Source organism: Centrocercus urophasianus, unplaced genomic scaffold (genome assembly GCF_019232065.1).
Source record: "Centrocercus urophasianus isolate 14NV4802_14NV808 unplaced genomic scaffold, USGS_Curo_1.0 seq_25, whole genome shotgun sequence".
NCBI lineage: Eukaryota > Metazoa > Chordata > Aves > Galliformes > Phasianidae > Centrocercus > Centrocercus urophasianus.
The window spans coordinates 14943279-14960739 of NW_024884811.1; the positions used below are offsets into that span (position 1 = coordinate 14943279).

The 17461-nt window shown below is 39.9% G+C and overlaps 1 protein-coding gene across 6 annotated transcripts in view; it reads left to right on the top strand.

Annotated features, from left to right (window-relative positions):
* The window catches only part of LIFR (LIF receptor subunit alpha), a 54058-nt gene that overhangs the window by 25396 nt on the left and 11201 nt on the right, over nucleotides 1-17461 (top strand). For all 6 annotated transcript variants that reach the window (XM_042825682.1, XM_042825683.1, XM_042825685.1 and 3 more), the window contains 11 exons: nucleotides 804-967; nucleotides 1524-1698; nucleotides 1980-2249; nucleotides 4142-4271; nucleotides 5096-5259; nucleotides 7849-7994; nucleotides 10749-10914; nucleotides 11061-11131; nucleotides 11555-11768; nucleotides 14606-14785; nucleotides 16344-16445. In XM_042825682.1, coding sequence (XP_042681616.1) covers nucleotides 804-967; nucleotides 1524-1698; nucleotides 1980-2249; nucleotides 4142-4271; nucleotides 5096-5259; nucleotides 7849-7994; nucleotides 10749-10914; nucleotides 11061-11131; nucleotides 11555-11768; nucleotides 14606-14785; nucleotides 16344-16445 — 1782 coding nt within the window. The remainder of the gene's footprint in view (nucleotides 1-803; nucleotides 968-1523; nucleotides 1699-1979; nucleotides 2250-4141; nucleotides 4272-5095; nucleotides 5260-7848; nucleotides 7995-10748; nucleotides 10915-11060; nucleotides 11132-11554; nucleotides 11769-14605; nucleotides 14786-16343; nucleotides 16446-17461) is intronic.

Consider the following 17461-nt stretch of genomic DNA (forward strand, 5'->3'; position numbering starts at 1 on the left):
CAGCATGTGTCTGACTCCAGTCAGGAGGACCCATTCACGCTTCACAAGACATTCTGGCTAGTGTGTTAATCATTCTGAACATGTTGCAAGCTCTCAGTCTTGGCCAGTACCCAAGTTGCATTTTAAAAACCAGATTTATCCTACACCAGGGCCAATACCATCTGAACTGCTGTAACCGTTGCCTCTCAGCCTCTTGCTTCACCACTGTCCTTTTGTAGAAGATATGCTTCTGTTTAATCTCCTTGTCATGTCTCTATCTCGATGTTATGTCTTCCCTATTTCTTGTATCTTAAAATCATATTCCTCATGATCCTCTCCAGAGCCTCCTGTGAGCTTCTTCCATGCTGTGCTTCTGCTCTCCTATCTCTCTGCTCCCACTTTTGTTGAGTCACCTCTTTTCTGCTTGTCTCTAAAACCTTTTTTTTTTTTTGGTGGATTTTACATCCTTCTTTCTTCTTGTATTCTTATGTACACTTCAATTCTGTAGTACACTCTGTGGCGTGGAGTGAAAGTTGTCTGCCTGCCTTGCTACACATTAGGAAGGGTCAATTCATGATCACTGAATTACATGTCTGCAAGAAGCTGCTACCTGGTGACTCATTGGCACCTGTGCTGTCCTCAGCACTTTTCTGCTCAAGTAATGACAAAGCACATCTTGTTCTAATCACAGAGGTTGAGTTATATGTTTGTATGGCTACTAGCCAGTTCAGAGCAGAAATGTGTCTGTTAAACACCTGTAGGGCTGGTGTTGCTGACTAATAATTTCATATGTTTGTTTTTTTTTTCCTGCCCTCTCTTTCAAGCATTTGTTCCACTCGCTCCACGCATTCTTAGTTTAACACCTGACTTTTCAACTTCCACGTTAACTCTGAAGTGGAGTGATAATGGATCAGCCTTCCCATATGGAGTGGACGCTTCTTGGGAGATTGAGATACTCCGTAAGGAAACAATGGAAGATGTCACACGAGTAAGTTCTTTTCATCTTGAAAAATAAATGTGCAGATTATGTCTCCACTGTTGTAGTAGGTCAGCTGAATTAATCAGTAGGTATCTTGAGGTCACAGTACCTTCTAAATTTAACCGGAGTTTAGGAAACGACATCCCCAGTTTTTCTAACCTTATTTGTAATTCCATTACATTTGTTTTTTAGGAAAGGAAAAAAGATAAAATATGTATTCTCAGGCTAAAATTTACAAGAAATTCATGCTGAAAAAGTTGGGACATGGAGTACGCCCTGAATACTGGGATACAATATATACCTTTTGAAATGCACAGCAAGCTGCCTACTCTCCCTCAAATGTGTGCCCTCTGGTATTTCTGGCTGGTGGGCTGTTTAGCATCTTAGACTCTTACCCAAGTGAATTCATAAGGCAGTTGAAAGTTAAATGAAACATTGTGACCATCCATTGTGAGTTTATTATTAACCTCACTCACTTTCCCATTTGGTTAACAGCTATAAGATTATATGTCTTTGCTAACAACCATTCATGATCTTTTTGTTTTTTTTGGGAAAAACTTTGTAGGAATTTTACAATTCAAAACTGACCCATGAAGACATCATCCATTCTTGGAACTGGAAATCAGACATGCCTTTGGAGTGTACATCGCATTATGCAAGGATTCGCCGTTATATTAATATAACACAATTTGATGGCAAGAAGGATTGGAGTGACTGGAGCCCAGTAGAAATAGTTCCTGGTATGTATGCTCCGTTAGTACCACATGGACTTTAAGTACTTTATGAAAACTAAGGCAAAGTCAGAGGAAAAGATTTAAGGCTGTGATGACTCAACGCTTTTTTGGAGGTATAGTAGAGAAATGTTTAATGAAATAATGAAACCTCATAAGCATTGATTTGGGTGCACTGGCTTACTCCTGAGTTAAGTTTTAGTTGACTGGCAGCATATTTATAGCAAATTGTTTTTGCTTTTTTTTTTTCCTTTTTTATTTTTCATTTTCGTTTTTTCCTTCTCTGATAGGAAAAGATACTGAGCCCAGTGGAAGTGGACTTTTTCCTCAGGACACTGTGGTGGCAGTGGGTTCAAATGTGACATTTTGTTGTGTCCATGAAGAAGGACGGCAGGTACAACGGATGTCATATGGAGCAAAAGATTACCCACTAATACGTCTGAGCAGTCGGAGCAGTGCAATCAGAGTGCTAAATGCCAGTGCTTCAGATGCCAGTGGGACAAATATAGTGTGCAGAATGTCTGAAAATGGGATGGATGGAACTGTCTTGTTTGTAGGATGTATGTATAATTATGTTTACTGACCTTGAGGAAATGCTCTTGAGACTTTTGGGTCTGCTAGAAAACATGCTGTTGTGTCTTTCTTGCTCTTCCCTAGCTTTTGGCTTGTGAGGAAAAACTGGGATTTTACTCATATGATTAATTTCATTATGGAAACTCCAAGACATGGAGAAGACACAAGGGCTGAGAGGGTGAGGGGTGGTGGGTACCCAGTGACTACCTGTGAGAGTCTCCTAGAACCAGTCCCATTGCATCTTTGCTTCTGGACCTCTGTTCCTGAGACAGTTCTTCCTTATCTGGAGTACTTAGTAGTTTATCAGCATTCAAAGATTTATCCTCATTTTCTGTCACTTTTGACAAAAATGTGTTTCAGTTTGTTCCTAATAAAGGCAAGAGTAAGAGGAAGAATTGTAAGTGAAGACTGATTTACCAACCAAAGAAAAGCAATAAAACAGTTATGCTTGAAGCAACAGCAGATGCTCATCCAGAGCAGTAACTTCCTGGGAGCTAATTACAGTGAGGGAATTTGGCTGACAGTTCATTTTCCTTGGGAAATCTTCTAAATATTCTTTTAATATTTTTTTTAAAGATGCACCATGTATCTTTTCTATGTATTTTTGCCAGCCTCAGAAATCTTTTCCAGATGCAGCTACCTTTTGAAATTATCTGTTTCTTCTTCCCGTTAATTAATAAACCTCAGAGTTTTATGTGCTTTCACCACAATGGTTATGAGAGTTGCCATCTTCTAACAGCTCCAGTTTTCCATTGTAAGCACCCATCTTGGAATTTAGAATCCTTGGAACTGAGGAACTTGTTTTGAAAGTGTGTTCTAATTCCAACATCTAATTCCAACATGTCTTTCGAAAATCTGTCTTCTTGCATATTCCGTGTTAGAAAATGCAAAGCAGCCTTCTCAGTGAGGTGCAGTTTTTATGTTATCTGTGCCCTGCTTGCTTTTGTGGAAGAGCCTTCCACATAAATAATCAGTGCTCAGTGAATGAAGACTATGATGATCTGGGATTATTTCATACAGTACTTTCTGAAGAGCGAGGCTGTAGTGTCCTTCCAGTGTTTCTTGTACTTGCCAGTGTAGCTGCTTAATGGGAAGTAAGACTTGCCAGAATACCGTTCCTGATGAGGTAGATTTGGAGAAAAGAAAGTAGAGGGAATGAATGTATATCCACACCATTTTAGTTAAGGCTAGACCTGGCAAACTAAATGTTAACTCTTCTTTTCCTTTTACTCTTAGTCTAAACTAACCCTTGCCACTGTTGTCTCATGTTAATTTCCTTCTATATGGCAGCTCCATGGATACTACTGCAGTACAATTTGGGGAAAAGTGTATGAGAATTGAAGTAAGACTATGCATAGTGTCGCAACGGACTGGTCACCCTTTCTGTTGGCAGTACTGTCCATCTTCTCCAAAAAGGCAGTCAACAGTGGTGTAGTGTGAGAGAGAAAAACACGCTTCAAAAGGAGAGGATGGGTGCTTTCAAAGCGACAGTGAAAAGAAAGAGGGAATCATGGTTTGCTTAAGTTTTCAAATTCAGGATCAAAATCTTGCCAAGGGGAACATCTCTTTGACATGACTTGCTTGGAGAATGCAAAGCAGTCGTGGAGCTGGCATGTGAAAAATTCCTAAATTGTTTCATTGTTAAACTGAGACTCACAGAGTTTTAGTGAAGCACTTCCAAGTCAGAACCTGGAGCTTGTGAACGCAGGTTTAATCAACTTACCTACCCACTTAGGAGCCCAGAGTCAAGAGTAAATCAGTTGGCGCTGATAATAATAATTCATTTTATTTGTTCAATTAAGCATGTATTGCAGTTTCACTTATCACACTGGGATGGGAATACTTTGTCTAACTGTTTTGATTTTATTTTATCCTACAGATGGCCCTGATATTCCCGAAGACCTCAGCTGTGAAACATCCAACTTTGTGATAATAAAATGCACCTGGAAACCAGGTAGAGCCAGTGGACTGTACGGAGTACGTGGAACGAAGTACAGTTTAATTGAAAGGTAAAACCGATCAGCATTGTAGAAGTAAAAAGGTAGAACTAGAATACATCCTTTGCTGGCTACGACTAATTGTTCCATGCCTCCTTCTATGACATAGTCTTCACTGTTTGGAGCCTGAAATATTTTTGTTGAAGTTGGAACTGAACTCTAAAAATAAAATTACAGGAACCTCATTTTGAAAATTGCAATGAGAATTGGAGATGATATTTCCAAAGACTTTTCTGGACGAATGACAAAATAAAGGGCTTATCCTGTCAGACTACTGCCAACATGATATAGCTCTGGTCTTGGGTATTACCAACCTGCTTTTGATTTATAAATGGCTGGGACTAATGGATGTATCGTGGGCAATGGACTAGTGGATGTATCCTGGGCAACAAATCTTAATTTAAGTTTGGCAGGGCTGGTAGAAAGATGTTATGTATGTTACATTTCCTTAGCTCAGAAAGCAATCAAAATCATACTTCCAATGCAAATGTCTGCTGATCTGAACAAAGATACTCCAAATAAGAGATTTAGTTGTGACTTGTGAGGTAGTTTTACAGGACATACCTGTTTTCCAGGCTTTTGAGAAGTGGGAAGATAGAAATGTTATGCTAGTGAAAGAGAGGAGTTTCATGTGAGATCGGGGCAAGTCATAACTGATGCCACTTTAACTTGTACTGTGGTGTTAGATATGCCTCTGCAGTAAACTAATTCTGTAAGCTCCGTGCTTTAATGAACGCATTATTCTTTACTGTGTTTTTAATCTAGACTTCTGACTGTTGCTGTAAGTTACCTTATTCAAAAATGATATTGTTCCCTCACCCTTTCTTACTTTGTAGTATATCTGGTAAAAATGTTTCCTGTGATGTAAATGAAATGAAGAAAGAGCGTGTTTGTGGCTTTCCAGTTCTGGCTGATCAGAAAACCTACAGTTTTGTATTAGGAGTTTCCAATCCTATTGGACAAACAGAGGCATCACTTTTGGTTGACTTAAATCGGAGAGGTAAGTCTTGAGAGTTATGAAGGCAATTAGATATGTTTATTATACACTAAAGGTTTGTTTGGGGTTTGGAAGAGCACTGACGTGGTATGCTATTGTTTGTGATTGTTTTGCTTTGTTGTCACAAGTTTTTTGACTCATTTTGTGATTCGAACTTAAGAAAGCTTAGCACATGTCCTGAGGTAAAGATACGGTGTGCAGGGAGATGTCTGTACTGTATGTACTCTACAGCAGTACTGCTGGACTGTATACGCTGCTGTATGGATAAATGCTGCTTGTGATCTAATAATAAGCAGCTGCTGCTTATGTGTTGCTCCATATTCTATTCCAAATCAGCAATTAAAATTTAGTTGCAACTAAGAACTGCAGTGGCAAAACATATCTGACCAAGGTGGTGACCTTCTATGATGGGCCAGTGGCTTCAGTGGGCAAAGAAGGGGCAACTGATGTCATCTGCCTGGACTTGTGCAAGGCCTTTGACATGGTCCTACATGTATCCTTATCTCTAAGGTGAGAGGTATGGATTCAAAGGCTGGACTACTTGGTGAATATATAATTGGTTGGATGTTTGCAGCCAATGTCTGTATAGTCGGGTGAAAACTGGCCTCGAGTGGTGTCCTCCAGAGATCCATCTTGGGACCTGTATTCTTTAATATCTTCATCAATGACATAAATGATGGGATTGAGTGCACTCTTGTCAATTTGCAGATGATATCAAGCTGTATGGAGCAGCTGACACAACAGAAGGAAGGGAAGCTGTCTAGAGGGTTCTGGACAGAATTGAAAAGTGGGCCCATAAGAACTTCAGCAAGGAAAAGGGCAGGGTCTTGCACTTGGGTCGGGGCAGTCCTGGATGTGTCTATAGGCTGGGAGAAGAGCTCATTGGGAACAGCTCTGTGGAGAAGGACTTAGGGGTTCTGATGGATGAAAAACTGAACATGAGCCAGCACTATGCACTTGTATCTCTGAACAGTAATGTTCAATAACAGTAATGTTAGGGCTGCATCAAAAGTGGGGTGGCCGGCAGGGTGAAGGAAATGTTCTGCCTTTATAGAGCCCCATCTGGAGTACTGTGTCCAGGTCTGGGGTCCCCAATGCAAGAAGGATGCAAAGCAGTTGGAGCGGGTCCAGAGGAGGCCACAAAGATGATGAAGGGGCTGGAGCACCTCTCCTATGAAAAAAGGTTGAGCAACCAGGGCTTGTTTAGTTTGGTGAAGAAGAACGTTTTGGGGAGACTTCGTTGCAGCCTTCCAGTACTTGAAGAGAGCTCATAAGTACGAGGGAGGCTGACTTTTTACACAGTCTATTAGTGATAAGGTGAGAGTAAATGGCTTTAAACTGAAAGAAGGGAGACTTAAGTTAGATGTTAGGAAGGAATTCGTTATTTGGAGGGTGGTGAGGCAGTAGCACAGTTTGCCCAGAGAAACTGTGGATGCCCCATCCCTAAAGGCATTCAAGGACAGGTTGGATGGGATCCCAGGCAGCTTGATCTGGTGGCTGGCAACCCTATCCACTGCAGAGGGTTGCATCTTGGTGGTCTTTAATGTTCCTTTCAGCCTAGGCCATTCTGTGATTCTTTACTTCGGTGTCTGCTTAAAGGGCAAAATACTGTACAGGCTCACACTGGCAGCATTTGGAGCATAAAAAGGCAGTGCTGAAAGGAACTAGCAAGGGTGTTACTTACTGTTTAGAATAAGCACGTACCTGTGATCATCTGCTGTTATGAACTTATTTCATTGCGTTTGTGTTTTAAAGCGAAGATGATGACCTTTGTCATGCTGACTCTCTTCCCTGTCCTTTTCCATGCAGCCACACACAGCTGTGGATTCAGAGTTTCTAGGGCTTATAGCTTTCAGCCATTCACTCTGTAAAACTCAGTTTGTAGTTAAAGATAGCTCATCTTATTTATTTATTTATTTATTTTCATCTCTTAATGACAAGTAGCCTGAGACTAGAACTGTAGGAATACATAGGCAGGTCACTTTGGTATAACTTACTTCTGTTAATGATAAACTGTCAGTATGACTGCTGTTCTGTATTTGTTTCCTTTCCTTTTTTTTACTCACTGTACACTTAGTTCCCAATGTAGAGCACATATTTTCTCAAGGGCAACTGGAGCATTTCCAACAGTGGAGATTGATTTTCTCCAACAGCTCTGAGAAGTAGTATTGAATAGTCCACAAATGCTTCATGAAGGGAGCTTTGGACAGGGGGAGGTAAAGAGGTCTGAATATTTTAAGTTCTAACTTGCCAGGTTCCCATGATTGGGTGAATTTCATGTGTCCTTACAGTCCTCTGAAATAGCCCATGTTTCACTGTTTTGGTAAAATAACTAGCGATGAAATGTTTTTCTGCATCTCCAACCCCTTATTTTGTATGCCAGCGGAACTCAGCATAAGTAAATCTGCTTCCATGTTTAATAACTGAGAAGTGCATCAGGGGCAAGGCTGTTTTATAGGTGCCTCTTAAGCCCTATTTGGGTATTATTTATTCTTCTTATTCTCCTCAATCTTTCAAAACATAATTTTTTAAAACTGAAATTAATGCTTTTTTTTTTTTCTTAGAATAAATGTTTTTTCTTTAATTTTTAAGTTAATCCAGAAACTCCAGAAAAGTTAACTGTTTATGGGAACAGCTCCACAAGCGTCCGTCTGCGTTGGTTTATAAATGGCAGCTTTGCTGAGATCAGGCTTCTGTGTCAAATTGAAATCCGCAGTGGCCATTCTGAGCAAAAACTGGTAAGTGTTATTTTCAGTGGATTTTTTTGGTTCAAATCCTTATCTTTTTTTCATATCTTCATTCTGATCATCTTAATGCAGGAATGGCTAAGAGCTCATCTAGCACAATTAGATAAAATTCTACTCATTTTCATTGTTGCCTGCTGTTCCTTATTTTGCTTGTTTTTAAGTAGCTTAGGGGAAGTTTCAGTGTAGCTACAGTATTATTTGGCACTTCAAGCCCTCTCTTTGAGTAACAGTCCTTGTAGTCTGTCCTTCGTGCTGCAAATTGTACTAATGCACGTTCTTTCCGTGGTTTGCTTCTGCCCCACAGACTTCCACAGTGATTGTTTCTGATTGCCTTTAGTAATCTCTAGTTGATTTTCTTTTTTCCATCCTTTTTCCTTAGAGAACATTTATTTGCTTGCTGTTAGCAATTGGCATGTGTATGACTGTAATACAGAGTTGCTAAACCTGCTCTTATGTCACTAGAGCAGAGGCAGGATAGGGAGACATTCTCCCACTGGCACAACAGAACGTAATCCTTGGTGAAGACCTCTGCAACTGGAGAGGAGGTGGTGGTTTTTGGGTGGTGTTCAGATTTCCAGCATTCAGGCTGGAATTCTAGCTGCTGCCCAGCATTGGTGTTCTGTCACTGATTGGAGCTGCATATTTATTCTGCTGACTGTCAAATGAGCTTAAGGCACTAATTTAGACACCAGCATCAGATACCAAGCGTAGGTGGTGGAAATATATCCCCTTCTTACTGCCTAAAGTAGTGTGTGGGTGATCTGTATCAGTGGGGAAGCCTAATGGCTGCCTGTTCAGTTGGCCTCAGGTTTACCTCCAAGTTCTGTGATTGCTCATTGCTGGAGCATCACTGAGCAGCTCAGGTGGACAGATGGTTAATTACCCAGACTTGGTGTAAAGAACCTGAACATGTGAGCATGGGAACCTCACAGACTGATTTTTATCAATGCTGGTTCCTCAGGAAGTTTGTAGCAGGAGTATTCTCTTACCCAATTACATTTAGTAGCATAGCCTTGTACAAAGTCACTCAAGTCACAGAAGTGAAGCAGTTGACAGTGAACACACTAATTTTGTGTGTGTTCTCTAAAATAATAGGGTAGTAATAAATACATGCTCATTTCTAAAACAATTTTGAAGCATTTACAGACTGTGGAAGCCTTAAGATTGTCTATATTCTCTGTAGTAATATGTTTAGTAGTACTCAAATACTAAGTATTGCAGAGAAAATCAGTTCAGATGCCTTGGGAATTATCAGAGGAATTAACTTGCTTTTAGATGTAAATAAAAGCTCTAACCAATGAGCTGTATTGGATTTTGGTGTTGTGGTTACAGATACCCTCACCCACAGTTGCTTGCATTTTCTGCTCCCAGCAGTAACTGCTTCTGCTGCAGTCAGGAGTGGAAACAAATATCTGAGCATTACCCACCCCCAGCTCAGCTTAAAATGCCAAAAAGTAGTTTTGCATAGTTGTCTAGCCTGAATTACACTGTTTGAAGCCTGGAGAACATAATTGCTTGTGAATGCTGCTACCAGGTCAGTAATCAGGGGCAGTGGAGGATGATAAAGTCATACACAGCCACAGCAGTTTGCTTCACTGCACCTGTATCAGTGCTCTCCCTTACAGATACTTTGAAGCACAATGCACAACTTGGTAGAAGCTCTTAAGCATTGTCACATTGTCTTTGGTTGCTTAATAAAAAAGCTCAAAGAGTTCTCTGTAATAAAAAAGTAGCTGTGAAATTGCTATGGGTATTTACATGGCATTTTGAGGATGTTTTCAGAAGCTTTTCCATCCGTATGAGAGATTGTTGTCATTTTTATATTTTTCAAGTTGTCGTTTGGTTTTAGAAATGCACAATTAGTTGCAGCTTGAAGTCACTGAGAGTCCAGTTTTGGCAGCTGTGATGCACATGTGTTATAGTTAGATTCAGTAAAGCGCATTCCCATGCCTAGGTTTCGTGTTGTTCTTTTTAAGTGGTTGTGAAACAGAAATACTCTATGGACTTGTACCATTTTAATAACAGGAGAGACTAGTGCTGTAGTAAGAACTGTGAACAGAAGTCATTTGGGTTTTACTTGGATACTGTCTTTTGAGGGGAAAACGTCTGTCTGGTATGGATGCTGCGTGATAAGCTTTTTCTCAGATGGACTGTCTTTAGCATGCCTTTGTGAATGTGTCTTAGGAGTAAGTCCTTTGTCTGCCCAGTCTGCTGTGCACAGTCATGATGGGAGTTCAGATTATGAGTACCAGAGACGAAGCCTTGGTGGAACTTGTGAGCTAACATTTCACTGCTCATAGGAGAGGGGGGGAGCTAAAGAGGGTTGGTGGAAGCAGCAGCCTGCTTTTGCCTGCAGAGCTTATCCTCTTGAAAGTTCACACTTCTAGGGAATAATTGCAGCAGACAGAGTGTATGTCATATTTTTGTGCCACATACAACTTCATTTTAACAGACCTCTGAATTCTTTTCCTTTTCTAGCATGACTGCATAGGAAATATTTTTCAATATATATATTTTATATGCTCTCCAAGCATTGTCTCATTCTCACACTGTTTCTTTGTATACTCCTTCTCTCCTTGGGAAGGCTGCCTTCTGTGAGACAAACAACAGCTATCTAGAATTTGACTGTAGCATTTTTCCAGTCTATATGGGAGAAAACACCACCTTTTTTAGGTGTTGACTTTCAGCAAATTATATATATATGTATTTTTATATAGCAAGTAAAATTCTATCAATGTTTAACAGCACAATGTCTCCATGCCTGGTGGGAAGTTCTCAACCTACACAGCTCAGCTGAATGCATTGCACCCATACACCAAATACCAGTTCAGGGTGCGCTGTTCAGCTGCTGACCACTTCTGGAGATGGAGTGACTGGAGTGGGACAGAGGAACACACAACATTGGAAGCCCGTAAGTTTATCTGTTTCTTTGATGATAAAGAGTGAACTTGTGAAGCTGTGTGCTTTTTAAATTCGCTGTCTAAAAAGCTAACTTTCTGATAGACGATAAATTGTGTACAGTGCAACTTGGAAAAAGAATCTCTTTCTTTATCTTAGCTCCTGCCAGGGGACCAGATATCTGGAGAGAGAGAAGTCCTTCTGGAAAAAGCCTAAGAATCTTCTGGAAGGTAGATAGGAAACCTAACGTTATAACATATGGTGTAATTTAAGCATGAAAATCCATTTTCCTACAGATTTATAAATGAATGAAGTTGATAGTCAATAAATCAGATTGTTTTTCTTATCATTTTATAGAACCATCCATGGAAAAAATATTTTTCCCCAAATGGAAATTTACTGAAGTTGTATTTAAAATGTACAGTGAGAAACATTTCACTTAAACAATTTAATTTTTAGTAAATCCCAGGTAGAAATGAAAAACTTGGAAACCTTTGTATTAACCTCCAAATTTACACTTGAGTTACTAAATTTTCTGTCTTTCCTGTGCATTCCTCAGACAAGACTGGGATGCTAGAATCATATTATCCTATGTCTTCTTTAACTTTCTTCCTCCTTACTTTTTTTGTAACGTTTTCTTTGTCTGTTCATAGCCCTTATCCCTTTCTGAAGCCAATGGAAAAATTGTGTCTCATGAAGTGTCCTGCTACCTGCTAGAGGAATCACTGGAGTATAAAGAAGTCACGGAGCCCTCAAACAGTACTGAGATAAAACTTGGAAGAAATGACTGTGTAATTAGTGTTGTAGCCAAAAATCATGCAGGCTCATCTCCTCCTTCAAGGATAACAAGCGTGGAACTTCCAAGTGGTGAGTGCTCCCAGCGGAGAGCTTAGCACCTTTATACCTTGGGGAATATGTTGGCAAGTTTGATGATTGAAAAATGAGATGAAACACGCTTTGCTTGTTTGCATTTTGCTTTTGTTTCTTTTTCCTATGCAATTCCACTGCATGGGGGAGGTAAAAAAAAAAAAAAAAAATGCTTTTTTCTTATTGTGGTGTCTTTTTACAAATTAATATTCTCTCCAAAAAAAAGGATGATAGTGTACAGCCTCTCTCACTATTGCTTTTCTGGAGACCTCCCAGGAGCAGCAAACATGAAGCTTCAAAGCATTAGCATGGTTCTCTGATGTTTAAGGAACTCAGTTTATTTCTGTGCATTCTTTTTGAGATACCGAGAAGTGTTATGTGCTGAAGAGAATCAGAATAAATATTTGGAGGTGTTGTGTGCCTTTTTAGGAGAGGGATTGTTGGTTCAATGCTCCTGAGCTCTGCAGGAGAATATTAATTGGGCTGTCTGGTAAAATGCTGGCATCTTGGCTGGGAGCTGGGGTTTGTAAAGAAGGTAGGAACTTAACTTCCGAATTAAAATACTGCCACTCTTGCTATGGACTTTTGTAAAGCAAAATAGCTGAGCCAGATAATGATTTTCTGCTCCTAACCTTGAGCTTGTGGAGCAGATGATATTGCACGTGCCTATTGACAGTCCATGCTTCCCTACGTGCCAAGAGGAGTGTGATCTCCAAAGATTAAACTTTTGGCTCTTTTAGCTGTTTTTGTGCAAAGGATGTATTGCTTCTCCTTCTCCACTGAGAGTGCAGGTACCACAGGTAACCACAGTCATCCTTCTTCCAACTCTGGCTCTGGTAAGAAAATGCCATCTCCTGCCAGGAAGATGCATGCCTTGAATGAGATCTGCAGTGAGAGAAAAATGCAAAAGGAAATAATAGCTCCTAATGTTTCTTGTGCTTCTCCAAAGCGCCAACACCTAAAAATATTTTCTTATTCTGCTTCCTGAAGGGAAAAGTAATTGTAGAGTAGCTAAATGAATAAAAATGCTTTTATAGCTCTCTTCATGCAATACCAGCACTAGACTCTAGTTGCTGGGGAGGTCGCTGTAATAGATTTGTGGTGTGGGACAGCTGATGGCAGCTGGAGCTTTGCAGTCATTTGTAGCTTTCTCTTGTAATGAGTACTTGGGATGTCTGAGGTTCCCCTCAGTGTTACCCAACTTGCACTCCTTGAAGGTTTGCTCCCAAGCTGGTATAGGAATTGTCTGAGTCACTGACTAGAGTCATGAAAGATGACTCATTTACTGAACTGGATGACATTTCTACCCAAACATCTTTTCTGGCTGCTTCCTGTGTGCAATCTGTAAGTGCTTTCAGTGTCCATAAGAGAGCAGTGGCTCTGAGGCTTGAGGTCTGTTGAGGTTTTAAGGAGCCCAAAAACACAAACAAAGGATACTTTGCCTTAATTAATTTGTTGCTGTCTGTGAAAAGTGCTGTTCAGTGTTCAGGATGCATAATCTGGCTGTTACAGACTCTTCTTCTACAGCAGTGCTATAGTGCTTCTCCTGCTGTAGATTGCAGCTATAAATACATCAAAATGAGCAATACTACCCTGGGTGAAACTCTAATCTTCTGGCTCAGGAAATAATATTGAATATGGTGTATTTAAGCATTTTAGAGGGTATGTGCTCACTATAAGAATAGGAAATTTTCATGTCAGTAGGAAAATTAAAGCAGTCTAATTACAAATATGCTCTTCCAGCATCACAGAAGAGTCATTTCACTGAATGCATAGTACTTTTTGGGAAAAGAAATTACAAGACTTCCGGAGTTGATTTGTCTTTGTTTAACCAGATGTGGCTTTTTTTGCCTAGCTAGGAAGCTAGAAAATGATTGTATACTTAGAGCTAAGCAGTCCTTCATCATTCACAGCATGTCTGTGAGAGTGAAGTTTTCACAACACTGCTTTTTAAAAACTGCCATTGCCCTTCAACCTTCCATGGTTTGTGGATTTAATGACATGAAATAATAGACTCAATAGGGAGCATAAATGAGAATACTGAATAAGGAAAAACTCAAACTCTGAACTTGTTTTTGAAGATCAGTTGTGGGGCCACAGCTGTTGCGATGGCCTTTGGAAAACATCTCTTAGCTCTGCAGGGTCCCATCTGTCACCTGGGAGGGAAGTTGCAGGAATCAGAAGTCATTCTCAGATCTGATTTGTTCAGAGGCATCCAAACCTTTAAAAATCAGAAACAAGCAAACAAACAAAAGAAAGAACCAAAAGGCATTGCAGGTTTGTTTTGGTTTGTTGTTTCGTTGTTTTTTGTTTTTTTTTAAATTTATTTACCCTTGGTAGCCTCGAATTTCTATGAAGTTCACCAAGGACTCAACTTCCATTGTTGATTCTCAGTGAAAAATAAAGGTCTGTGGTCAGGCGAGTGACAGCAAGACACTCTGACAGAAACACAAAGCAAACTGTTAGCTGAAGTAACAGCAGGAATTTATAGCTGCAGGCTCCTGCCAAATTGGTGTCAAGTCAGATTTGAACCTGCCATCTGCTGTAAATCCATACCTTGAAAAAGTGCTTTTTTAGCCAGCCCTGAGCTGCAGTACTTCTCATCATCATACTTAAGACTTGCCGTGGGATTTGCTGCAGGCTACATCTGATTTCCAGCACTTGAGAAAGCATGGCTGAGTGTGCTGCTTTGAATTTCACAGTACCAGGAGTGCGCTTCTCATTGCTAGAAATCACTGCAGTTTATAAAACCTTTGTGCTGTGGCTGGAAGTCTTTCTTTCAGCTTTGACAGATAAGTGCCTGTCTCTGATGGATTTTTTTGTTGTCTTTGTTGCAGACAATGTCAAAACAGATCGAGCCGTGGCAATGGGGAATGGAATTTATATTTCTTGGAATTCGTACCCCAACATGACCTGTGGCTATATAGTAAAATGGTGTCATTCATCTGGGTCAGAACCCTGCAGTGTGGACTGGCAGAAATTTCCTTCAAATACAACAGATGCAGTGATAAAATCTGGTAAGTCAGAAATCAGTTGTTGAGTTTTTCTGGTTCAGAGTCTGAGTAGGAAATGAAGTGAGAGCAGTACGATGCTATGGATCAAAGATTGTTGCTCTGTGCTTGTGTATACTGACAAATTTCTCCTTGACATTGCATTTTTTAAAATTTCTTACGCAGCCTTACCAAATTCAAATGCTAGTCATCACTAAATTATTATCATCATGCATTTATTAGCTATTTTGAAATTACCTTTTCTAGCTACACCCAACAACACCCTGTCACAGTACAACACATAATGGTTAATCTAGCATTCAGGAGTGTATTTGGATTCTAAACATAAAAGCACTGCTCAGGATGGGGGGAAGACTAATCCATTGTTTTTATATCAGGCAGATTTTTTTTTTTTTTTTTTTTTATTATTATTATTTTTTTTTTTAAAGTGTGACCTCCATGTGTTGGATCACTTTCTGCAATTAAAGTTCCAGGTCTCTAGGTGCTGGTGGGGAGATAGGGAAATGAGTTTCAGCTGTTGTGAGACTGGTAGAAGCAGAAAAGACCAAAGAAAGATGTAGGTTTTTTCTCTGCTCCCTATGTATATGTATATTTACTTTCTAGAAGCATTTGCTATATACCAAGCTCCCATTAGAGAAAATGATTTGAAACTGTATACATAAAAAAGTTGGGTGGGTGCAAATTTAGTAGGTGAGCTTTCCTACTTGCAGTGACAGTGCTGTCTTCATGTTATTTTTGTTTGTGCTGGCTAGCTCTTCCTTTTTCTAAGCAGACAATACTATGTCTGTCCTAAATGCACTGCTCAACTCCTGCTCTCTTTCCTGCGATGCTTTTTGAAGTGTGCTGTGAGAGTTTCCAGGCTGTGGGGGCTGGGCTCAAGCTGCCACATTTACCTCTGTGTTTGGTCCTTCCAGAAGAGTCTCTCCATCTGGACCTGAATCCACATGACTTCTGTAGTGGTCCACAGAGGCTGCTTGTTTAGGAAAAGATTAATTGAGGTTCAGCTTGAAAATACTGACCTGCAGAAATCACAGGAAGTTGTAAATTATTTATACAAGGTAGTATTAAGCATCTATCAAAGGCATACAAAGCATACAAAGTTTGACTGTCTGGGTTTTGTAGAGTCATTTCAGACCTGGAGTTTCATTGCTGAAGTGTTTCAGAGTCACTTTTGAGACCTCTCTGAATTTCTTTTGCACTATTGCTGCAGTAAGTCTGTGTATTTCAAAACACGTTTTTGTTTCCAAAGAGGAGTCAGGATCTACATGGCTGCTGTGAGAGGAAAGTAAAGTGATTGTTTCAGTAACTTTAGTTTGTATTTCCTCATGGAAAAAGCAATTTATGCAATTTGAGTAGCTTATTTTGAATCTGTTTGTTTAGAAACAAAATTTTTCCAAGAGCAAGATTTGCTTACTGCTCCAAAACTAACAATGTTTATATCTAATACTGCAGTCTGAGGCTGTCATTTTTTTAATACACATTTTTGTGAGTATGTGCATTGTGAAAATTAGAAGCATCAGTGTCCATTAGTGAAACCTTCTCACTTACAGTTTTTCTCTTGCAGCTCTGTTCAGACCTGGCGTGAGATACAACTTTTCACTGTATGGCTGCAAATCCAGTGGATATCAGTTACTGAAAAACATAACTGGGTATACAAAAGAGCTGCGTAAGTGTACTTTATCATTCAGGATCTTTGCAAAGTGAGTTTGAACTGTGTCTGCTTTTAGCTTGGTGTTGGCAGAAGATTGACACTGAAATTGTCATACAGTGCTACTGACTTCTGCTTGTTCTCTGTGCATAATTGTAATATATTTCTTGATCCACTCCAGTTCTCAGCATGCAACAACTCTATATCCTCCAGCTTGTATTGTGGCGTAGGGTTTGCCACCACAGAGCAGAAGTTTGCTTTATGGACAGTGTTCTTCGGTGTTGAAGGTACAGTTACAGTGTGAGCCTCACTGATGTGGTCCCTTCTGCAGGAGAGGGGTCAACTTGTCAAGTCAAAGCAAACTTCTGAGAACTGGATTCCTTGGCTACTGTCATAATGAATACCCTGTCATACTGAGTTTTCTCATTTCAGCTTCTTGGGGTGTGGACTAAGGCTGAGCTTACTTGCCTGGGGATGCACTAGTGGCTGAATGCCTTCTACTTCCAGGAGCCTGAATTTGTCGTTGTTCTTTACAGTCACATCTTCTGTGTAGAATGTGACTACAGCTCCCATTTCACTTTGAAGTTTAGCGTGGTTTCTCCTGGAAGATTGTGCTTGGAAAACTGAGCTGTTGAACTGATCTGATCCCTTTGAAAAACTGTTGTTTATTGCATTGCTAAAGCTGAAGGTGAAATCGAGAGAATTTTTCCAGGAACTCATCTTTCATTCATTTGCATTTCTGCAAAAATAAAGAACAGTCTCCCAGAGGGTTTTTCAGTATGCATTCTCAGCAGAATTAGAAACTTCCAAGACAAATAGATAACAGCTTTGGATAATAAAAAACGCATTGAACATTGGAAAATAAGGATATTCATTTTGCTGAAGGTCATAGGTTTATTCTGAACATCAGATTTGCCTTTGGACAGGTAGTCATCAAAGATGATTAAATCAAAGATGAAATAGATGCATTCTCAGACGTGAGTTCAGTGCTGATAAATAGTAGCAGATTAGTGTCTGACATCAGACTATGTCCT